At 44.3% G+C, this 25,090-nt stretch overlaps 1 protein-coding gene across 5 annotated transcripts in view; it reads right to left on the bottom strand.

The window, feature by feature from the left end:
* tbxas1 (thromboxane A synthase 1 (platelet)) overlaps nucleotides 1–25,090 on the bottom strand; it is a 283,372-nt gene that overhangs the window by 208,107 nt on the left and 50,175 nt on the right. For all 5 annotated transcript variants that reach the window (XM_078220257.1, XM_078220256.1, XM_078220255.1 and 2 more), the window contains one exon: nucleotides 5,554–5,679. In XM_078220257.1, the coding sequence (XP_078076383.1) occupies nucleotides 5,554–5,657 (104 nt within the window). In that variant the 5' untranslated portion in view covers nucleotides 5,658–5,679. The remainder of the gene's footprint in view (nucleotides 1–5,553; nucleotides 5,680–25,090) is intronic.

Raw genomic sequence — 25,090 nt, 5'->3', positions numbered from 1 at the left:
CCAACATGATTGGCTGAATAACCACCTTCTGTGCTTTATGGGTTATATGAAAGCAGTACCTTCAAGAGGCAATAAAATCCTGGGAGCTAATACAAATCGCTGATGCCACTCAAAATTGAGAATTCAGCCTGCAGACAAGCTCATGTCTGGCAAAGCCATTGATAGAAAAGATGAAGTTGTGAATGTGCATATGATTTTATTCAGGCAGCACCATTTCAATGCTGCAATGTAAATGGGGGAACACGACTAATAATATGGACTGTTTAGCACCAAGGAGAAAAGAAAGGAAATGCTCACTTATACAAGGCCTCAGGATGGTCCCAAAGCTCTTTACAGTGCTGTTTGGGAGTAGAATCATTGCAGCAGAGTATATGCACATAGCTAGATGCCACACAAAAAAAATGAAATAATTGAAAAGGTCTGCTTTTGGTGGTGTAGGTTGAGAGAAAAATATTGACCAGGTCATCAAGAATACTCACTCCTCCATCTGACAGTCAAACAATTGGGTAATGAGTCTTTTTGCTTTCCAATTGGAGTAGGGAGGCAGAACGTCACAAGATGGATGTGTTGACCAACGAATGTCTGGAGCGTGCGGGCAAGTCATGTGATGAAACCTCCAGGAATACATTTGATCACTGTTAGCAACCCTAATCTGAATATCAGTTCTTGGTCTTTTGTGGCCACAAAGCAGACAAACGGGATTATGGTTTACCGTATCACCTGAAAAATAGTACTACACTCCCTTACTGCTGTACAGATATCCCAGCCTAGGCTGTGCTCTCAAGGTTCCAGCGTTTGATTTGGACCTACAACCACTGACTCAGAGGATACAGTGGATACCACGGAGCAAGCTGGCAGGTAATATTATTTTTTTTTCTTTCAAATATGTGTCTTGATTTCTTCCCCCATATCTTTCTGTCTCTCCTTTCTGTGGGTGGCATGTTGGTTATATTGTTAGGATTCACAAGTGAAGGGTATTGTTTAATTAAATACTTTGAGCATATATAAATCCAATCACCTGATGAAGGAGCAACGCTCCGAAAGCTTGTGAAACCAAACAAACTTGTTGGACTTTAACCTTGTGTTGTGAGACTTCTTATTATATAAATAGGGAACAGCTCGGACACTGGGTGGGTAGGGGGAGAGCTGTGAGACTGAACAAAGTCAGTAAATTATCTCAAAGAAAAGCTCTGCATCTTGGTTTCTGCTTCACAAGCCAGCTTGGGTACTGTTATCATTCCCTTCACCAATCCTCACTTTCCCATTGAACAATGGGCATTTTTTCTCTTCTTACAGGGTGGGGCTCAAATGTTAATGCTATCCATAAGACCATAAGACCATAAGACATAGGAGCGGAAGTAAGGCCATTCGGCCCATCGAGTCCACTCCACCATTCAATCATGGTTGATTTCAACTCCATTTACCCGCTCTCTCCCCATAGCCCTTAATTCCTCGAGAAATCAAGAATTTATCAATTTCTGTCTTGAAGACGCTCAACGTCTCGGCCTCCACAGCCCTCTGTGGCAATGAATTCCACAGACCCACCACTCTCTGGCTGAAGAAATTTCTCCTCATCTCTGTTCTAAAGTGACTCCCTTTTATTCTAAGGCTGTGCCCCCGCGTCCTAGTCTCCCCTGTTAATGGAAACAACTTCCCTACGTCCATCCTATCTAAGCCGTTCATTATCTTGTAAGTTTCTATCAGATCTCCCCTCAACCTCCTAAACTCCAATGAATATAATCCCACGATCCTCAGACGTTCATCGTATGTCAGGCCTACCATTCCTGGGATCATCCGTGTGAATCTCCGCTGGACCCGCTCCAGTGCCAGTATGTCCTTCCTGAGGTGTGGGGCCCAAAATTGCTCACAGTACTCCAAATGGGGCCTAACCAGTGCTTTATAAAGCCTCAGAAGTACATCCCTGCTTTTGTATTCCAAGCCTCTTGAGATAAATGACAACATTACATTTGCTTTCTTAATTACGGACTCAACCTGCAAGTTTACCTTTAGAGAATCCTGGACTAGGACTCCCAAGTCCCTTTGCACTTTAGCATTATGAATTTTGTCACCGTTTAGAAAATAGTCCATGCCTCTATTCTTTTTTCCAAAGTGTACGACCTCGCACTTGCCCACGTTGAATTTCATCAGCCACTTCTTGGACCACTCTCCTAAACTGTCTAAATCTTTCTGCAGCCTCCCCACCTCCTCAATACTACCTGCCCCTCCACCTATCTTTGTATCATCGGCAAACTTGGCCAGAATGCTCCCAGTCCCGTCATCTAGATCGTTAATATATAAAGAGAACAGCTGTGGCCCCAACACTGAACCCTGCGGGACACCACTTGTCACCGGTTGCCATTCTGAGAAAGAACCTTTTATCCCAACTCTCTGCCTTCTGTCTGACAGCCAATCGTCAATCCATGTTAGTACCTTGCCTCGAATACCATGGGCCCTTATTTTACTCAGCAGTCTCCCGTGAGGCACCTTGTCAAAGGCCTTTTGGAAGTCAAGATAGATAACATCCATTGGCTCTCCTTGGTCTAACCTATTTGTTATCTCTTCAAAGAACTCTAACAGGTTTGTCAGGCACGACCTCCCCTTACTAAATCCATGCTGACTTGTCTTAATCCGACCCTGCACTTCCAAGAATTTAGAAATCTCATCCTTAACGATGGATTCTAGAATTTTGCCAACAACTGAGGTTAGGCTAATTGGCCTATAATTTTCCATCTTTTTTCTTGTTCCCTTCTTGAACAGTGGGGTTACAACAGCGATTTTCCAATCCTCTGGGACTTTCCCTGACTCCAGTGACTTTTGAAAGATCATAACTAACGCCTCCACTATTTCTTCAGCTATCTCCTTTAGAACTCTAGGATGTAGCCCATCTGGGCCCGGAGATTTATCAATTTTCAGACCTTTTAGTTTCTCTAGCACTTTCTCCTTTGTGATGGCAACCATATTCAACTCTGCCCCCTGACTTTCCTGAATTGTTGGGATATTACTCATGTCTTCTACTGTGAAGACTGACGCAAAGTACTTATTAAGTTCCTCAGCTATTTCCTTGTCTCCCATCACTAGATTACCAGCGTCATTTTGGAGCGGCCCAATGTCTACTTTTGCCTCCCGTTTGTTTTTAATGTATTTAAAGAAACTTTTACTATCATTCCTAATGTTACTGGCTAGCCTACCTTCATATTTGATCCTCTCCTTCCTTATTTCTCTCTTTGTTATCCTCTGTTTGTTTTTATAGCCTTCCCAATCTTCTGACTTCCCACTACTCTTTGCCACATTATAGGCTCTCTCTTTTGCCTTGATGCATTCCCTGACTTCCTTTGTCAGCCATGGCTGCCTAATCCCCCCTCTGATAACCTTTCTTTTGTTTGGGATGAACCTCTGCACTGTGTCCTCAATTACTCCCAGAAACTCCTGCCATTGCTGTTCTACTGTCTTTCCCATTAGGCTCTGCTTCCAGTCGATTTTTGTCAGTTCCTCCCTCATGCGCCTGTAATTACCTTTATTTAACTGTAGAACCTTCACATCTGATTCTGCCTTCCTTCTTTCAAATTGCAGACTGAATTCTACCATATTATGATCACTGCTTCCTAAGTGTTCCCTTACTTTAAGATCTTTTATCACGTCTGGCTCATTACATAACACTAAGTCCAGAATAGCCTGTTCCCTCGTGGGCTCCATCACAAGCTGTTCCAAAAAGCCATCCTGTAAACATTCAATGAATTCCCTTTCTTTGGGTCCACTGGCAACATTATTTACCCAGTCCACCTGCATATTGAAATCCCCCATGATCACTGTGACCTTGCCTTTCTGACATGCCCTTTCTATTTCGTGGTGCATTTTGTGCCCCTGGTCCTGACCACTGTCAGGAGGCCTGTACATAACTCCCATTATGGTTTTTTTGCCTTTGTGGTTCCTCAACTCTACCCACACAGACTCCACATCGTCTGACCCTATGTCGTTTAGTGCTATTGATTTAATTTCATTTCTAATTAACAAGGCAACCCCGCCCCCTCTACCCACCCCTCTGTCTTTTCGATAGGTTGTGAATCCCTGGATGTTTAACTGCCAGTCCTGAACCCCCTGCAACCACGTCTCTGTGATGCCTACCACATCATACCTGCCAGTCACAATCTGGGCCACAAGCTCATCTATCTTGTTCCGGACACTGCGGGCATTTAAATATAGCACCTTTAATTCCCTATTGACCGTCCCTTTTTGTTTTCGTAGTGTGGTGGACCTTGGTCTACTGAGCCTTTCCAGACACTGTGTCATATTTTGTGAGATGGGGACTATCGTAACCTCTCCTGAGTGCTGTCTTTTCGTGATTTTTTGTAATCCTAAGCAGCTACGCTTCCCACTGATTCCTTCACCTCTTGGTTCCCTGACTTTCCCTTCCCCCCCAATCTCTAGTTTAAAGTCCTATTGACCACCCCATTTACTCTCTTCGTTAGAAAACATATGTGTGTGTTTTGATGTGATGAGGACAGCCCAAGTTGGGATGCACTCTAATAGCTTGATGGCAGTCAACAATTAGACCTAGTTGTAAAGGGGTGGGAGGTGAGTAGAGAACTATAAACATTACTCAAATATTCTATTCCCTATTGGATGATATACTGAGTACAGCAAAAGGCAGGGGAAATTGATTAAATGAACTACTGAATCAGTGTGATGAAAAATTTGTTAACATCACATTCAGTTATTAACCTTGTTAACTGGATTTCCATGTGGAAAAGGATGTCACCTTCATGTGTAAACCAAGCCACTGTATCAATGCACAATGCCAAAAAACGTGTGCTGGGTCCAGCTTGAACCATGATCCTACACGTCATGAGTTCCTAACCTTAGCCCACATTCTCAGCCAAGAGATGCTGAATGGAGGTGCAGCATTTCCTAACCCGGGGTGCGCAGGCACTGTGAATGAGGGAGTGAGAAAAAAAACTTTTCAGCCTTTGTCCATTACTTCATGGCTAGTCATACAATGCCTTGGGAGCAGGGTTCTTGTGCGGCAGATGGCAAATAAAATGACGAATAGTCTGAAAACAGTTGACAATAATATACAGGTATAATTACACCACAAGGGCAGGTGTGAGACCAGTGCCTGCACAATAAGGTACTCTGGCACACAGATTGGAGACCATCCCACTAATGTTTGGGCCTATCACCCTACCCAACAACACTGTACGGGTGCACAAGCACACATTTACAAACTTCTGTTTGCTAGTGGGTCTGTGACACTTCTGTTATTAAAAACATTGCATTGTACTGGGGCACAGTTCTACAGGCAACAGGAATTCAGGTCATCTACCTGGGCAAACTTTCTAAACTTGACTTCACATTAGACTGTATTCATCCTTCATACAGTTTGGAGTTACCTGTCGTGGTGGGCTCACACATTGTAACTTCAGTGTATTTTACAGTCAGATCGATGACTAGATTCTAGAATGATACTGGCACTTTATGCCACACATCTGATGGAAAATAAAGTAATATTGTAATGAAAATCACAAATAAAAAGACGACGACATTCAAACTACTTACCAATACAAAAGGCCAAGGAAGAGTACAAACAGTCCGACAGAAACTGTTGTCCCAGTGAGCTCAATCGAAGCAGCTAGAACACTCAGGTCTGCCAAAGGTTCCATCTTCAGGGTTTCTGTTCGAATCCTGCACAATATTGAAAACACAGGAGTAATAGATCTCACCACATGCTGAACTGACTGAGCAATTTTCAGCAAGGCAGTTTGTTTAATATGCAAGTCAATGAGAGAGGAAAGTAAATAGGCATATTAAAATTTACCAACTAACTACGCAGAACAGATTTAATAAAACAGTTCCCGTTCAGAAATTGGGGACTTTTTTTTCTCCCCTGTTCCCTGGAGGAAAGAATTCTCCTTTGTGCATTCTACAAACACCAAGACACAGTCCACATGTGCTCATTGTGCAAATATGGATTCTTATATCAGAAACGTGCAAAGATGATTTATTAGAATGGCACCAAGGTGAGGGACTGTGAAGGGACTACAAAAAATTGAGACATTCTCCTTGCAGCAGAGAAGGTTACCAAGAGGTTTAATGGGTGTGTTCAAAATTGAGAGGTTTTGATGTCATAAATAAGGAACAGTTGTTTTCACTGAAAGGAAGGGTCAGTACTCAGAAGACAGATTTAAGAAAATTGGCAAACAAACCAGAGGGGAGATGGGAGGATTTATTTTACAGTTATGATCCTGAAAAGGTGGTGGAAGCCGATTCAATGCATAGTAATTTCCTAAAGGGAATTAGTTCCGGACTTAAAAATGAAATATTTGTAGGTCTCTGGGGAAAGTGCAGGGAATAATTGGATAGCTTTTTTAAAGAGCCAAAATAAGCACAATGGGTCAAATGTCCTTTTTCTGTGCAATACAGTTCTATGATTCTATTCTAAATGAGCTTAGGCCCCCATGGCCATCACAATTGAATCAACATAGTGTTTGAAAAGATGCAATGACAGAATTATCCATCAGAGCTTAGCTAAGACTACAAGTGTAGGCATTTTCTATTCTATCAACTGAACGTAGGGGTAGAATTGATGAACAGAGAAATATTTTTGGATGATTGCTCATTGTTGCAGCCTTTTCTCATTATAAATACATTCAGTGGAATGATTTCTCTGGGAGTTAACTGTCAATTATCCATCTCAATAAATCTACAAAAGAGCCCTTCAAAGAAGCTTCATCTGTTGTGATGATCAGTGTATACCGTTGGATTTCGCAGGCTTTCTCTTCCCACATGTCCTCTATCTTCCTGATTTGTCTATGAGCAAGTCTTAAGATGTTGATGTGCTGCTGTCTTAAGTTGAGATCTTGGGTTCTGGCATGCAACAAAATCAAGACTGCTCCATTTTGTTCCACCAGATCACATATTTGAACATCAGTTTAGTCAAACCAATCCTGGTGAAGACATAGCTCAAACCCAATGGTCTGGGCACAAATCTCGAGTACAACTGACTTTATTTGATCGCACTGTTCTGGCATTGAGTTAGATATGTGAAGATTTTCCAGATTGTTTGTGAACTGCACTTGGAATTCCACTCTTCAATTGACCTGTGCTGGGGCTAAAACATTGATCTTCCTCTTGGAGTTTTGCAGCTTTAAGCATCCTGGTGTGAGGTAGATGCTCCTCACTGATCAAACAATTTAATGGTCTGTCCAGAAGCCATCAATCCCTAGCATGGATCAAGTGATACATACAAACATATGAATTCAGAGCAGTAGGCATTAGGCCCCTCAAGCTTGCTCCACCATTGGATAAGATCATGGTTGATCTGATTGAGGCCTCAACTCTACTTTCCTCTCTATACCCTATATCTTCTGACTCTCTTGCCATTCTAGAATCTCTATAACTCAGCTTGAATATATTCAATGACCCTGCCTCAACTGCTCTCTGAGACCAAGAATTCCAGACTGACAACTCGGAGAAAAAAAATCTCATTTTTAAATTGTGTCCCGCTAGTTCTAGTCTCCCTCACATGGGGTACAGAAATCTTTTAGATATTTGATCCAAACAATGACATAATCTAGAAAGTGCCAATGCTTTGATCTCGGACATCTCCATGTGGTTTTATATTTTTGAAAAAAATAGGGTGTTTATTATAATGAGGGCAGGCTGAGCACACTGTCAGCAGGAGGATGCAATGTGCATTGGCTTTTCCCACCCTGTTTTTTCACAATGGCCCACTCCACAGTTTGGATTCACAGCTATCCCTGGCATTAAAGTATCCCAGACGGATATCAGTGAGGACATTGTCAAGATCATAGACCTATTCCTTACCATCTTTGTTAGTCAATGATCAGGGCATAAGTATTGAAGACACTGATGATGGTGACAATTTGGCAATGGCTAAGCCGCAGGGGAAGTGCAAACTCCACACGATTCTGGCCTTGAGTGACTGTGTGGAGTTTGTGCTTATCCCCGTGTCTGCATGTTTTTCCTCCGGGTGCTCCTGTCTCCCACCACAGCCCAAAGATGTATATGTTAGGTGTATTAGCCATGGTAAATGCATAGGGTTATGGGGATAGGGCGGGGGTGCTCTTTCAGCAAATTGGTACAGACTCAATGGGCCAAATGGCCGGGAGTTCTGGTAATGCATACAAAATCATATTCGAACAGAAAAAAAACGCCACAGACATGAGAGTTGCTGTGCACCTTTCCTTCCCAGCAGGTGTATCCCCCGTTTGTTCCTTCAGCAGACAGGAAAGTAGGTCTCCCTGAGGGCAGTGATGTCAATTTGGAGTTATGATAGCTCTTCTTTTCAGAAAACAGATTATCCGTGAATGCTCCACTGCTCCAATTTTCAAAAGTTTGAGTTTTCTTTGCCCACAAAGATGGTAATCCTGCTAGGTACATTCCTCCAGCCAGGAGAAAGTGAGACAGCTTAACTTTAAGGCAGCTTTTCTAGCCCCTTCCCCATTTAGGATGATCAAAGAGTATTCTGAAGAGAACTACTAAGTCACAGGTGTTGCTGCCGAAGGACACCTCCAATGGAACACATGTCTCCAACGATCTGCATGCATATGTTACCCATATCCAGATTCTTAGAACCATAGAAAAGTTGTGATGCACAAAGAGGCCATTCAGCCCATCAGATCTGCGACAGCCACAAAATACAAAAAAGAAACTAGCTGCTCATTTTAATCCTAGCACTTGGTCTGTAACTTTGCAGGTTACAGCACTTCTAATGCAGTTCCAGATACCTTTTAAATGAATTGAATGTTTCAGTTTCAACCACCAATTCAGGCACCAAATTCCAGTCACTCACCACCCTTTGGGTGAAAATGTTTTTCCTGATGTCTCCTCGAGGCCTTTTACCAAACACCTTAAATCTATGCCCCCTGGGAATTGATTCCTCAGCTGCCGGAAACAAGTCTTTCCTGTCTACCCTGGTCGGGGCCCCTTACAATTTTGTACACCTCAGTTAGAACACCCCTTGGCCTCCTCTGTTCTCAGGAAAACAACCCTAGCCTATACAATCTCTCCTCATAACTGCAATTTTTAAGCCCAAGCAACATTCTTGTAAATCTCCTCTGCATTCTCTCCAGAGCAATTATGTCCTTCCTGTAATTTGATGATCCAATGGTACACAAAACTCCAACTGTGGCCTACCCAGCGCATTTTGCAGTTTCATCAATAAATCCTCGCTTTTACATTCAATACCTCGCCCAATAAAGGAAAGCATCCTGGTATGCTTCCTTGACCACCTTGTTCACCTGTCTTGCCACGTTCAAGGACCTGTGGAAATGTACTCGAAGGTCTCTCATTTCATCAACCCCTCTCAATGTCTTTCTATGTGTTAATTATTCCCTTGCTTTGTCTGCTCTCCCTAAATACATTACCTCACACTTTTCCAGATTGAATTCCATTTGTCACTTCTCTGCCAACTCTACCAAACCACTGATACTATTCTGGAGTTGATAGCTGTCCTCTTCACTATCAACTACATGGCCAAATTTCCCAATCATGCTACCCACATTTAAGTCTTGGTTTTGACCAGGGACTCCCAGGTTCAAAGATCTGTGTTTATTGCCAATTCTCAATTGCCACAGGATTTGGCAGAGGGACCCTGTTAAAAGCCTGCGAGTGACTTCATTTAACGTGTGGACCTTGGGGCGCCAACATTGCTCACGTGGTCTTGATAGGTTACTGGTCAGATTTCAGCAATGTATCAAACCACAATGACCAGGAACTACTTTGCCTCCGCAGCCTCCTTCAACCTTCGCAGCCAATGAGAACCAGTAATCCTTGGCTTGTTCCGCCTTTGAGAACTTTTCAGACTGCACTTTGTCTGACATCTCCCCTGACCTTTGTGCCATGGGTGGCTCTACAAGGCGCAAGGAGCTCCTGAAACATCAATCATGCAATCATCAGAATGCACAAGTCATTGCAGCACATCAAGGTAGTGATCCATGGAGAAGCTTCACACCACAGGTCACCCATCATCATGGTATAGTGTCTTCCTGTGCCAGTTGGAAAGTTAACAGATCTCCATAAAGCAATTGGGTGATTCTTGACCATTAGTCAAACAGCCTTTTAACCAATGCTCAATATGTTTCAAAAAAACGAGTGAACAAAAGTGTTCACAGAAATTTTAAAGCTTTCCCCATGTTTTAACACAACAGGGTCCTAGAGATTAAGTCCTTAATTCCTGGAGACTCCATGGAAATCATGAACGGTTGAGAACCCAAGTTACCATCTTCAGAAAAGCAAAAGAAAAATCGACCTAGAGTGGTAATGTTCATTTTTTTCTTCGAACGCTGTCATGCATCATCACCGAGTTTAATCAGCATCCACACCTTTAGCTATTACCAGCAGAAGCCAAAATCGGAACAAATCTCAACATCTAGTTCTTCCGTCTACGTTATTTTCCTGAACTCTACTCCAAATTCAACTCTGTCATTAATCAATCGCAGCTGGAACAGAGTGATTGGGTATGTTTACCGAGCTATGAAAAATGCACAGAGGAATCCATAACCTTTGGACTTTGACCACAGTGCTTAAAGACAGCCTCAAAAAGTAACTTGCAAAGTTTATTTTGCTTGGGCTCAACGTTAAAACAGTCTGTCTGTGCAGATGGATGTTAATGATCCCATAACAATATATAGAAAAGTTCTTCTGGCATCCTTACCTCAACTTATAAACAAACTGACTGGTCATTCACCTCATGGCTTGCTGGCATAAAATAGCTAACATAACTACATGATTTCACACACACTAATTCTGCAGTGCCTTACCACCACATAAAAACATGAAATCTAATTTACCTCTGAAATACAAAGCTTCATTCAACAGACTCACTGGATTCCTTCAACTGAGAGCTAGATCAGTTCCTTGCTGGCTTGGATGGAGATCTTGTACAAAATATAAGTTCCCTGGTAATGTTAATAGGCATGATGTGGAGATGCCGGCGTTGGACTGGGGTAAACACAGTAAGAAGTTTAACAACACCAGGTTAAAGTCCAACAGGTTTATTTGGTAGCAAAAGCCACACAAGCTTTCGGAGCTGCAAGCCCCTTCTTCAGGTGAGTGGGAATTCTGTTCACAAACAGAGCATATAAAGACACAAACTCAATTTACATGAATAATGGTTAGAATGCGAATACTTACAACTAATCAAGTCTTTAAGAAACAAAACAGCATGAGTGGAGAGAGCATCAAGACAGGCTAAAAAGATGTGTATTGTCTCCAGACAAGACAGCCAGTGAAACTCTGTGGGGGTCACAAATAGTGTGCGATGAACCCAATATCCCGGTTGAGGCCGTCCTCGTGTGTGCGGAACTTGGCTATCAGTTTCTGCTCAGCGACTCTGCGCCGTCGTGTGTCGCGAAGGCCGCCTTGGAGAACGCTTACCCGAATATCAGAGGCCGAATGCCCGTGACCGCTGAAGTGCTCCCCAACAGGAAGAGAACAGTCTTGCCTGGTGATTGTCGAGCGGTGTTCATTCATCCGTTGTCGCAGCGTCTGCATAGTTTCCCCAATGTACCATGCCTCGGGACATCCTTTCTTGCAGCGTATCAGGTAGACAACGTTGGCCGAGTTGCAAGAGTATGTACCGTGTACCTGGTGGATGGTGTTCTCACGTGAGATGATGGCATCTGTGTCGATGATCCGGCACGTCTTGCAGAGGTTGCTGTGGCAGGGTTGTGTGGTGTCATGGTCACTGTTCTCCTGACCCCGCCACCAAAATAGACCCCATCAGTCTCGCAGCAGACACAGAAGAATTCATCAGGCGAATGAGGCTGAGGGAGTTCTTCCACAAACCCCAAGAGGCCAACAACGAACACAATGGGACAGCCAATGAACCGGAACAGCCGACAGAGAGATCCGCAGTGCATCCGAAGAGGAAAGAGTCGAATTGGACTCCTCCGGAAGGCCGCTGCCCTCGACTTGACATGTATGCCCAAGCCGTCAGGAGGTGCGTCAACACCAAATTCATCAGCCGCACTCACAAGACAGCCCCGAACATCACCCAAGCACAACGTAACACCATCCACGCTCTCAAGACCAACCGCAACATTGTCATCAAACCAGCAGACAAAGGAGGGGCAATCGTCATACTGAACAGAACGGATTACTGCAAAGAAGTGTACCGACAACTAAACAACAAGGAACACTACAGACATTTACCTGCAGATCCGACCAAAGAACACACCCGTCAACTCAACACTCTGATCAAGACCTTTGATCCGGACCTTCAGAACACCCTCCGTGCTCTCATCCCACGTACTCCCCGTGTTGGAGATCTCTACTGCCTCCCGAAGATACACAAGGCAAACACACCCGGCCGTCCCATCGTGTCGGGCAATGGGACCCTGTGCGAGAACCTCTCCGGCTATGTCGAGGGCATCCTGAAACCCATTGTACAAAGAACCCCCAGCATTTGTCGCGACACGACGGACTTCCTACAGAAACTCAACACACATGGAGCAGTTGAACCAGGAACGCTCCTCGTCACAATGGATGTCTCGGCACTCTACACCAGCATCCCCCATGACGATGGCATTGCTGCAACGGCCTCAGTGCTCAGCGCCAACAACTGCCAGTTTCCAGATGCAATTTTACATCTCATCCGCTTCATCCTGGACCACAATGTCTTCACCTTCAACAACCAGTTCTTCATCCAGACACACGGAACAGCCATGGGGACCAAATTCGCACCTCAATATGCCAACATCTTCATGCACAGGTTCGAACAAGACTTCTTCATAGCACGGGACCTTCAACCGATGCTATACACTAGATACATCGATGACATTTTCTTCCTTTGGACTCATGGTGAACAATCACTGAAACAACTCTATGATGACATCAACAAGTTCCATCCCACCATCAGACTCACCATAGACTACTCTCCGGAATCGGTTGCATTCTTGGACACACGCATCTCCATTAAGGACGGTCACCTCAGCACCTCACTGTACCGCAAGCCCACGGATAACCTCATGATGCTCCACTTCTCCAGCTTCCACCCTAAACACGTTAAAGAAGCCATCCCCTACGGACAAGCCCTCCGTATACACAGGATCTGCTCGGATGAGGAGGATCGCAACAGAAACCTCCAGACGCTGAAAGATGCCCTCATAAGAACAGGATATGGTGCTCGACTCATTGATCAACAGTTCGAACGCACCACAGCGAAAAACCGCACCGACCTCCTCAGAAGACAAACACGGGACACAGTGGACAGAGTACCCTTCGTTGTCCAGTACTTCCCCGGAGCGGAGAAGCTACGGCATCTCCTCCGGAGCCTTCAACATGTCATTGATGAAGACGAACATCTCGCCAAGGCCATCCCCACACCCCCACTTCTTGCCTTCAAACAACCACACAACCTCAAACAGACCATTGTCCGCAGCAAACTACCCAGCCTTCAGGAGAACAGTGACCATGACACCACACAACCCTGCCACAGCAACCTCTGCAAGACGTGCCGGATCATCGACACAGATGCCATCATCTCACGTGAGAACACCATCCACCAGGTACACGGTACATACTCTTGCAACTCGGCCAACGTTGTCTACCTGATACGCTGCAAGAAAGGATGTCCCGAGGCATGGTACATTGGGGAAACTATGCAGACGCTGTGACAACGGATGAATGAACACCGCTCGACAATCACCAGGCAAGACTGTTCTCTTCCTGTTGGGGAGCACTTCAGCGGTCACGGGCATTCGGCCTCTGATATTCGGGTAAGCGTTCTCCAAGGCGGCCTTCGCGACACACGACGGCGCAGAGTCGCTGAGCAGAAACTGATAGCCAAGTTCCGCACACACGAGGACGGCCTCAACCGGGATATTGGGTTCATGGCACACTATTTGTAACCCCCACAGAGTTTCACTGGCTGTCTTGTCTGGAGACAATACACATCTTTTTAGCCTGTCTTGATGCTCTCTCCACTCATGCTGTTTTGTTTCTTAAAGACTTGATTAGTTGTAAGTATTCGCATTCTAACCATTATTCATGTAAATTGAGTTTGTGTCTTTATATGCTCTGTTTGTGAACAGAATTCCCACTCACCTGAAGAAGGGGCTTGCAGCTCCGAAAGCTTGTGTGGCTTTTGCTACCAAATAAACCTGTTGGACTTTAACCTGGTGTTGTTAAACTTCTTACAATGTTAATAGGGTCAGTGTTAGTCTCTTGGACTAATTTTGATCATCAAAGGGGATTGGAGAGGATTTTCTTGGAGATTTGAAAAGCCAAAACATAGAAAACTAATTAACTTAACTAGTCAGTCACAACTTTCCAGTTTGTTCACCCCTCTTCCCCTGTCTAAACTGGCCAGGGTTTCAGTGTTTTTTCACCTTTCTCAGATCACGTCTTTGGATTTGGTGGAGTGTCTATATTGTGGTGCAGCAAGAATTACAACTGTGGGAGCAAGTTGGATGGACCAATGAGTTTTTCCTGTCCCTTATATGTGTTGGTTTTCGTCCTGGAAATGTAGATTTGACCTGTGGATTGAGGCAGACTGAACAAACTGGCCACTTTGTGCAGTCACATTGGCAAAAGTGGCAGGTAGTCGGTTCACCCAGGGTTGCTCTGCTTTTTCCTTTCCCCAGAATATTGGGCCATTAGATCTGTGCAACTTTGCCAAGTTTTCCCACTCCCCTTTCTCCAACTTGGCCAACCTGCTTTACCTACTCTATCTCTTTTATATATCTCACCACACTCCTTATGTCTGATGCTATCATCAGGCCTGCCAATTTGTTACCTCCTGTCCTCCACCCTATTCACTCTGCTCACAAGAACATTAGAAATAGGAGCAGGAGTAGATGGAGGCCATTGAACCCCTTGAGCTTGCTTCACCGTTCAATAGATCATGGTTGATTTGATTGTGGCCTTAACTCAACTTTCCTACCTGCCCTCATAACCCTTGTCAACTCAGCTTTGTTTATGATCAATGACTCACCTCCACTGTTCATTGGAGAAGGAAATTCCAAACACAATTATCCTCCTCATAGCCATCTTAAGTGAGAGACCTCTTACTTAAACTGTTTTCCCTAATTCTATATTACCTGATGAGGGGATACATCCTCTCAGCATCAACCCTGTCAAGTCCTCTTAGAATGTCATGTTTCAATAAGACCACTTCTCCTTCTAAACACCAATGAGCATGAGGCCCAACCTTTTCCTCATAAGACAGACTTTTTCATCTCAGGAATCAGCCTATTAATAAACCTTCTCTGCACAGCTTCCAATGCAAGTATGTTCTTCCTTAAGGTAATCAAAACTGTACAAAGTACTCGAGGTATAGTCCCACCAATGCCCTGTGCAGCTGTAGCAAAGTTGTACCTTTAAATTCCATCTCCTGGCAACATTCGGTTTGCCTTCCTAATTACTTGTTGACTTTTTGTGATTCATGTACAAGGACACCCAGATTCCTCTGTACTGCAGAATTCTGCAGCCTCTCTCTGTTTAAATAATATTCTGGATTTCTGCCAAAGTGGACAGCCTCACATTTTCCCACATTATACTCCATCCGCCAAACTTCTGCCCACTCAAATACCCTATCAGAATCCCTCTGAAGACTCTGCATCTGCATCACAACTTGCTTCTTGAGCTATAATCGTACCATCAGCAAATTTGGCTACAATACAATCAGTCCCTTCATCCAACTCATTACTATAGACCTTAAATAGTTCAGGCTCCAGCTCTGATCCCCTGTGGGATTCCACAAATTAGTTTGCCATTCTAAAAATGACCCATTTATCCTGACTCTCTATTTCCTGTTAGCCAGTTTGCTATCCATACCAATATATCACTACCAACACCATTGATTTTCTTTCTGTTCCCTTTCCCTTCTCTGTTCCTTCTTATCAGATGTTCACATGTAGCATCTTCAGACACCAGTGAAGCATGTCTGAGTCGGATTTTTGGTAATGTATTCCTTTCTTTATACATGCTGTTGGATTTGCTGAGTTGCCAATTTTCTGTGGGTTTTTGATTTCCCAGATTTCCAGTACCTATCCTATTTTCATTTTTTTTTACATCAGAAGATTTGAATTCGAAGGCTTTGTCAGTTTATCCCAGGTAAACCAATAGTTAGGGCTGCTACAATAAACCTTTATAGCCTGGGCTGAGGAAGGGAAAATCAACCAACCACCACCCAGTGACCTCTTAGAAATAGGTGTTAGTTTGGGAACAGGGCCATTGCTTGGGTTGTGATGCCATCTATAGTCAAATAATCTGTCAACAATCACTGTTGGATTGTGATTAGCACTGCTGCTTCACAGGGTCCCGGGTTCGATTCCCAGCTTAAGCGACTGTCTGTGTGGAGTTTACACATTCTCCCCGTGTCTCCGTGGGTTTCCTCCCACATTCTGAAAGACGTGCCGGTAAGGTGCATTGGCTATGCTAAATTCTCCCTCAGTGTACCCGAACAGGAGTGTGGCGACTAGGGGATTTTCACAGTAATTTCATTATAGTGTTAATGCAAGCCTACTCGTGCCACTCATAAACTTTAAACTTAAACTGTTAAGACTCACAAATAAACATTGGCCATTTGAGGATAGTGCCAAAAGACAGATACCACTTGTGGAACTGTATCCTTGCAGTAGAATCCATAAGAATGGGAGGGTAAGAGGGTTAAGGAGAAAATAATGAAAATAAACAATTGATTATTTCTATTTTACATGAATAGATCTGATGGTAAACAAGGGAAAAAGACAATTAGTCAATGGATGAATTAACAGTCTTGTATGAAGGATCACTTTTCTAATTATAAAGAAATGCATTAATGTTACACTGAGCAGTTTTATTTGGAAGTTATGTAATTTTCACTGAGCTATTTCGGATGAGACCATGTTCCATCCTATACGTCACATCAACAGCACAGTCCATAGTCTTGATGGACACTTATGTATAATCATAGAATCATAGAAACCCTACAGTGCAGAAGGAGGCCATTCGGCCCATCGAGTCTGCACCGACCACAATCCCACCCAGGCCCTACCCCCACATATTTTACCCACTAATCCCTCTAACCTACGCATCCCAGGACTCTAAGGGGCAATTTTTTTTTAACCTAGCCAATCAACCTAACCCGCACATCTTTGGACTGTGGGAGGAAACCGGAGCACCCGGAGGAAACCCACGCAGACACGAGGAGAATGTGCAAACTCCACACAGACAGTGACCCGAGCCGGGAATCGAACCCTGGACCCTGGAGCTGTGAAGCAGCAGTGCTAACCACTGTGCTACCGTGCCGCCCCTAATAATAAATAACGTAGTTGCAGAAACCTGGCACAGGATCAGTTGAATTCTCTCAGAGCGCAACATACAAAGAACTACTTTCGAAACACTATGGTTGCTACGTAGCTGAATGCAGCAACAATACTGTGCCAGCAATGTCCCAGAACAGTGATTGAGAGAAGAATGTTGCCCAGGAACTTCCTGGTTTTCTTCCGAGTGCTGCAATGGAATCTGTAACATTCACCAGCATTGGCAGACTTAAACTTCTCATTGGAAAAGCATCACCTCCTACAGTAATCCCTTAGTACTGCCCTGAATGTCAGACTGGAGTGGGGTTTGAACCTGCAACCTTCTGGCACAGAAGCAATGCAACCACACTGATATTTTGGGGGTGGAGTGCCCTCTACTGTAACAAAAGAATCTTTAAGTGAGGATACCTATTCTCTTGATTTACTCTGAATCTGGATTTCGAAATATCTTTTCCCGTATGGAATGGCTCCCGATAATGAAATGGGTGACCTAGAAGTTATGGGTTCAAATCCCACCAGGGTAAATTGTGAAACTCAATTCAATAAATCTGGTTCTTTACAGACAGGAACCAGAATTAAAATGATCAGAAAAGCTGCAACTCCACTGTGAACTGCTGGTAAACTGACGTTTTCACCAGTAGCTTAATAAACACCTTAGTTATGCAAAATATCACAAATTGAAGGTCTAAAACCAACTTCTCAGGGATGAATAATAAATGCGCCAATATAAACATTGCCTGTGTCCCAAGGTTTTCTTTGAAATAGTATGGCTTTATCTTAGTTGCACCATCTTCTGATTGTACACACTGTCTGAAGCAAGGATGCCACCCAGAGAGGTCACACCTGCTGGCCACTGAGGCAGTTATGTCAGTTTTGAATTCACTTGTTAACGTGACAGTCAGCAGTGGGATTACAGCAGAGTGGTGATCTTACTCACAAAAGATTACAATTATAGAATCCCGACAGTGCAAAAGGATTCTTCACCAATTCTCTGAAAGAGCTTTCCACCCAGGCCCTCCCCTCCACCCTAACGCCGTAACCCCACTCATTTCTCATGGCTAATCCCCCTAACCTACACAGCTTTGCACACAAACGGACAATTTAGCATGACCAATCCACCTGCACATCTTTGGACTGCAGGAGGAAACTGGAGAACCGGAGGAAACCCACCAAGACATGGAGAGAACATGCAAACTCCACACAGACGATCAACCAAGGCCAAAATCAAACCTGGATCCCTGGTGCTGAGGAAGCAGCACTAACCACTGTGCCGCTGTGCAGATAGCCATTGATGCCAATGTGTGACATCAAGCTGTGCATTCCTACTCAATTGTTGTGGACAGACACAAACTCCTGTCAATGAATCATGAAGGCAAGTTCTTCATCTCTGCCCTGATGTCTGAATGGAGCAGTTCTCAATGCTCTCCTGTCATAAGAACTAGGAGCAGGAGTAGGCCATCTGGCCCCTCAAGCCTGCTCCGCCATTCAATAAGATCATGGCTGATCTTTTTGTGGACTCAGCTCCACTTACCCGCCCGCTCACCATAACCCTTAATTCCTTTACTGTTCAAAAATTTATCTATCCTGGCCTTAAAAACATTCAATGAGGTAACCTCAACTGCTTCCCTGGGCAGAGAATTCCACAGATTCACAACCCTTTGTGTGAAGAAGTTCCTCCTCAACTCAGTCCTAAATCTGCTTCCCCTTATTTTGAGGCTATGCCCCCTAGTTCTAGTTTCACCCACCAGTGGAAACAACTTCCCTGCTTCTATCTTACCTATTCCCTTCATAATCTCATATGTTTCTATAAGATCTCCCCTCATTCTTCTGAATTCCAATGAGTATCTTAGAATCTTAGAAACCCTACAGCACAGAGAAAGGCCATTCGGCCCATCGAGTCTGCACCGACCACAATCCCACCCAGACCCTACCCCCATATCCCTACATATGCACCCACTAATCCCTCTAACCTACGCATCCCAGGGCACTAAGGGCAATTTTAGCATGGCCAATCAACCTAACCCGCACATCTTTGGACTGTGGGAGGAAACTGGAGCACCCGGAGGAAACCCACGCAGACACGAAGAGAATGTGCAAACTCCACACAGACAGTGACCCAAGCCGGGAATCGAACCCAGGTCCCTGGAGCTGTGAAGCAGCAGTGCTAACCACTGTGCTACCGTGCCGCCCTGTGCTAACCACTGTGCTACCGTATAACCCCAGTCTACTCAGTCTCTCCCCATAAGCCAACCCTCTCAACTCCAGAATCTCCTCTGCACCCCCTCCAGCGCCAGTATATCCTTTCTCAAGTAAGGAGACCAAAACTGTACACAGTACTCCAGGTGTGGCCTCACCAGCACCTTATACAGCTGCAACATAATCTCGCTGTTTTTAAACTCCATCCCTCTAGCAATGAAGGACAAAATTCCATTTGCCTTCTTAATTACCTGCTGCACCTGCAAACCAACTCCTTGAGATTCCTGCACCAGGACACCCAGATCCCTCTGCACAGCAGCATGCTGCAATTTTTTACCATTTAAATAATAGTCATTTTGCTGTTATTCCTACCAAAATGGATGACCTCACATTTACCAACATTGTACTTCATCTGCCAGACCCTCGCCCACTCACTTAGATTATCTATATCCCTTTGCAGACTTTCAGCGTCCTCTGCACACTTTTCTCTTCCACCCATCTTAGTGTCATCTGCGAATTTTGACACACTACACTTGGTCCCCAATTCCAAATCATCCATGTAAATCATAAACAATTGCGGTCCCAACACTGATCCCTGAGGCACACCACTAGTCACTGATCGCCAACTAGAAAAACACCCATTTACCCCCACTCTTTGCTTTCTGTTCATTAACCAATCCTCTATCCATGCTAATACATTACCCGTAACACTGTGCACCTTTATCTTATGTAGCAGTCTTTGGTGTGGCACCTTGTCAAATGCCTTCTGGAAATCCAGATACAACACATCAACAGGTTCCCCATTGTCCACTGCACATGTAATGTTCTCAAAGAATTCCACCAAATTAGTCAAACATGATCTGCCCTTCATGAACCCATGCTGCGTCTTACCAATGGGACAATTTATATCCAGATGTCTCGTTACTTCTTCCTTGATGATAGATTCAAGCATTTTCCCTACTACAGAAGTTAAGCTAACTGGCCTATAGTTACCTGCCTTTTGTCTATCTCCTTTTTTAAACAGTGGCGTCACATTTGCTGTTTCCAATCTGCAGGAACCACCCCAGAGTCCAGCAAATTTTGGTAAATTACAACTAGTGCATTTGCTACTTCTCCTGCCATCTCTTTTAGTACCCTGGGATGCATTCCATCAGGACCAGGAAATTTGTCTACCTTTAACCCCATTAACTTGCCCAACACTACCTCTTTCGTGATAATGATAGTTTCTAGGTTCTCACCTGCCATAGCCTTCCTGTCATCAATTTTTGGCATGCCTCCAATTTTTCACTCTCCATAAACTCATATTCATCCATAATTCTGCTACATGGATCCTAACTTGCACAACGTTCTACTCATCACCCTGGTGCTCCTTATCCAACATTGGCAAAACCTCGATTTTAAAATTCTCACCCTTGTGTTCAAATCCCCCAAAGATCTCACCCCACTCTGGAACCACCTCCAGCCTGACAACTCTTAAGGTGTCTGCACTACTCCAATTCTAGCCTTTTGTGCATCCCCTTCCTTCTTTTGCCACATTATTAGCGACAAAGCCATCAAGTGCTGAGGCCCCTAGCTCTTGTAATTTCCTCGGCAAGCTTCTTTAAGATGCTCCTTCAAACTTTCCACTTCCACCAAGCTTTTGATGCCCGTCCTAATGTCCATTTCTTTGACTCAGGGTCCATTTTTTATCTGATCACACGCCTCTGAAGTGTGTTGAAATATTGTATCAATTTAAAGGTGCTATGTAACTGAAACTTGTTGTTGTTTTTGGATAAGACATCGAAAATTTATCTTGTATGACACCTGGCAGACTTAGAATCTGTAGAATCCATACAGTGCAGGAGGAGGCTATTTGGCCCATCGAGTCTGCACTGACAACAATCCCACCCAGGCCCTATCCCTACACCCCAAGTATTTACCCCGCTAATCCCCCTACCCTACACGTCTTGGGACACTAAGGGACAATTTAGCATGGCAAATCCACCTAACCTGCACGCCTTTGGACTGTGGGAGGAAATCGGAACACCCGAAGGAAACCCATGCAGACATGGAGAAAATGTGCAAAAATCTACACAGACAGTGACCCAAGGCTGGAATTGAACCTGGGTCCCTGGCGTTGTGAGACAGCAGCGCTAACTACTGTGCCACTGTGCTGCCCCTACTTGTCTCCATCCTTCAAAGAATTGGACAGAAACACAAAGAAGTAACAAGAACATATTATAAGGAACGCAAAACCCAACTCTTTGGAGGTTCATCAGTGCTGATTAGATTTTTTTTTCTGTCTGGATTTTTGAAGGACTTGGATTAGCTGACATAGAGGAAACTGATCATTCAACCCAACTGATCTATGCCAGCATTTCTGCTCTTCACAAGCATTCTTGGGAAATGGACGTCACTGACAAAGAAGGATTTATTGCCCATTCTCCATTGCCCTGGAGAAGCTGCTGATGAGTTGCCTTCGTCAGCTGCTGTAGTCAATGAGATGAAAGTATTTTGACAGTGATGTCAGAGAGGGAGTTCCAGGAACCTGAAATGGCAACTACAAAGGAACGGCGGGCGATAAACCTCCAAGTCAGGAACCTAGGTGTTTTAAAGGTGACCTTGGAGGTGGTGACGTTCCCATCTATCTGCTGACTTTGTCATCCTGGGTGGTACAGTTTGTGGGTTTGGGACATGGTGTTGAAGAAGTTTTGGCGAGTTGCTGCAGTGTGTTTGTGGAGATGATCAGAAGAAATAATTTCGAGACGGCAAAAATTGATCAGCGTGACGTTACCTAACTTGCTCATCTTCAGTTTGAACCATGTAAGAAATTGGACCTGCTTTTGCCAGAACTATGGCTGATGCCCAGCATAAATCATTTTTTTAGTCTCACACTCTATCTTCCTTATCGACTATGAGGATTTGAGTATAGGAATAGGGATTTTTACTGCAATTGTATACAACATTGGTGAGGCCACATTTGGAGTATTGTGTGCAGTTTTGGTGTCCTTAACTGAGGAAGGATGTCCTTGCTATAGAAGGAGTACAGCAAAGGTTTACCAGGCTGATTCCTGGCGTGGCAGGTCTGTCATATGAGAAGAAACTAAGTCGGTTAGGATTATATTCACTGGAATTTAGATGAGTGAGAGGGGATCTCATAGAAGCTTATTAAATTCTAACAGGGTTAGACAGGGTAGATCCAGAAAGAATGCTCCCAACGGTGGGGGAGTCCAGAACTAGTCATAGGGGTAAACCTTTTAGCACTGAGGTGAGGAGAAATCTCTTCACCCAGAGAGTGGTAACTGTGTGGAATTCACTACCACAGAAAGTAGCTGAGTACAAAATGTTGTCTGATTTCAAGAAGAAATTAGATATAGCTCTTGGGGCTAAAGGGATCAAGGGAAATGGGGGGAAACAGGGAAATCAAGATATTGAATTTGATGATCAGCGATGATCATAATGAATAGTGGCACAGGCTCAAAGGGCCAAGTGGCCTATTCCTGCTTCTAATTTCTATGACTGGTGCAGCAGGCCGATAAGATCACACCCATGGTTTGCACATGTAGATTCAAAATACCAGCAACAGATTTAGATGAGGGGGGAAATATTTAAAAGGGACCTGAGGGGCAACTTTTTCACAGAGGATGGTGTCTATATGGAATGAACTGCCAGAGGAGGCAGGGTACAATTACAACATTTAAAATACATTTGGACAGTACATGGATGGAAAAGGTTTAGAAGGATATGTGCCAAACACAGGCAAATAGGATTAGTTCAGTTTAGGAAACCTGATCAGCATGGACAAGTTGGACCGAAGGGCCTATTTCCATGCTGTATATCGCTATGACTCTATTGCAGGAGCTGTTGCCTGCACAGAGTACAAAATGCCCCTCCCGGGCAGCACTGTGGCACAGTGGTTAGCACTGCTGCCTCACAGCGCCAGGGAGTCGGGTTCAATTCCAGCCCGAAGTGACTGTGTGTGGAGTTTGCATGTTTTTCCTGTGTCTGCACGGGTTTCCTCCAGGTACTGCAGGATCCTCCCACAGTACAAAGGTATGCAGGTTAGGTTGATTAGCCACACTAAATTGCCAGGGTCGGGGAGTTAGTGGGGTAAATACATGGAGTTACAGGGAAAGGTCCTGGGTAAAATGGAGAGTCGGTGCAGATTCATGGGCTGAATGGCCTCCATCTGCACTGTAGGTATTCTATGAAACTAAGTAGGAGCCTGTGAAACACCCCAGTGACATCACCATCAAATCATGTGAGCAGCTCTTAAAGCAATCATAGAACATAGAACATAGAACATAGAACATTACAGCGCAGAACAGGCCCTTCGGCCCACGATGTTGCACCGACCAGTTACAAACAAAAAAAAAAGTGACCCTCCAACCTAAACCAATTTCTTATCGTCCATGAATCTATCTACGGCTCTCTTAAACGCCCCCAAACTAGGCGCATTTACAACTGATGCTGGTAGGGCATTCCAATCCCTCACCACTCTCTGGGTAAAGAACCTACCCCTGACATCGGTCCTGTAACTACCCCCCCTCAATTTAAAGCCATGCCCCCTCGTGCTGGATTTCTCCATCAGAGGAAAAAGGCTATCACTATCCACCCTATCTAATCCTCTAATCATCTTATATGTTTCAATAAGATCCCCTCTTAGCCGCCGCCTTTCCAGCGAAAACAATCCCAACTCACTCAGCCTCTCCTCATAGGATCTCCCCTCCATACCAGGCAACATCCTGGTAAACCTCCTCTGCACCTTCTCCAAAGCCTCCACATCCTTCCTGTAATGTGGGGACCAGAACTGCACACAGTACTCCAAGTGCGGCCGCACCAGAGTTGTGTACAGTAGCAACATAACGCTACGACTCCTAAATTCAATCCCCCTACCAATAAACGCCAAGACACCATATGCCTTCTTAACAACCTTATCTACTTGATTCCCAACTTTCAGGGATCTATGTACACATACACCTAGATCCCTCTGCTCCTCCACACTATTCAAAGTCCTCCCGTTAGCCCTATACTCAACACATCTGTTATTCCTACCAAAGTGAATTACCTCACACTTCTCCGCATTAAACTCCATCCGCCACCTCTCGGCCCAACATTGCAACCTGTCTAAGTCTTCCTGCAAACTACGACACCCTTCCTCACTGTCTACCACACCACCGACTTTGGTGTCATCAGCAAATTTGCTAATCCACCCAATTATACCCTCATCCAGGTCATTAATAAATATTACAAACAGCAGTGGCCCCAAAACAGATCCCTGAGGTACACCACTTGTAACCGCACTCCATGATGAATATTTACTATCAACCACCACCCTCTGTTTCCTATCCGCTAGCCAATTCCTGATCCAATTTCCTAGATCACCCCCAATCCCATACATCTGCATTTTCTGCAGAAGCCTACCATGGTGAACCTTATCAAACGCCTTACTAAAATCCATATATATCACGTCCACTGCCTTGCCCCCATCCACCTCCTTGGTCACTTTCTCAAAAAACTCAATAAGGTTAGTAAGGCACGACCTACCTGCCACAAAACCATGCTGACTATCACCTATCAATTCATTACTCTCCAAATAACTATAAATCCTATCCCTTATAATTTTTTAAAAAATGCAACCACACAATTAT

Source organism: Mustelus asterias, chromosome 9 (assembly GCF_964213995.1).
Source record: "Mustelus asterias chromosome 9, sMusAst1.hap1.1, whole genome shotgun sequence".
NCBI classification, from domain to species: domain Eukaryota; kingdom Metazoa; phylum Chordata; class Chondrichthyes; order Carcharhiniformes; family Triakidae; genus Mustelus; species Mustelus asterias.
Note: the sequence above shows the minus strand (reverse complement) of the source record. Positions and strands in the feature narration are given on the sequence as shown.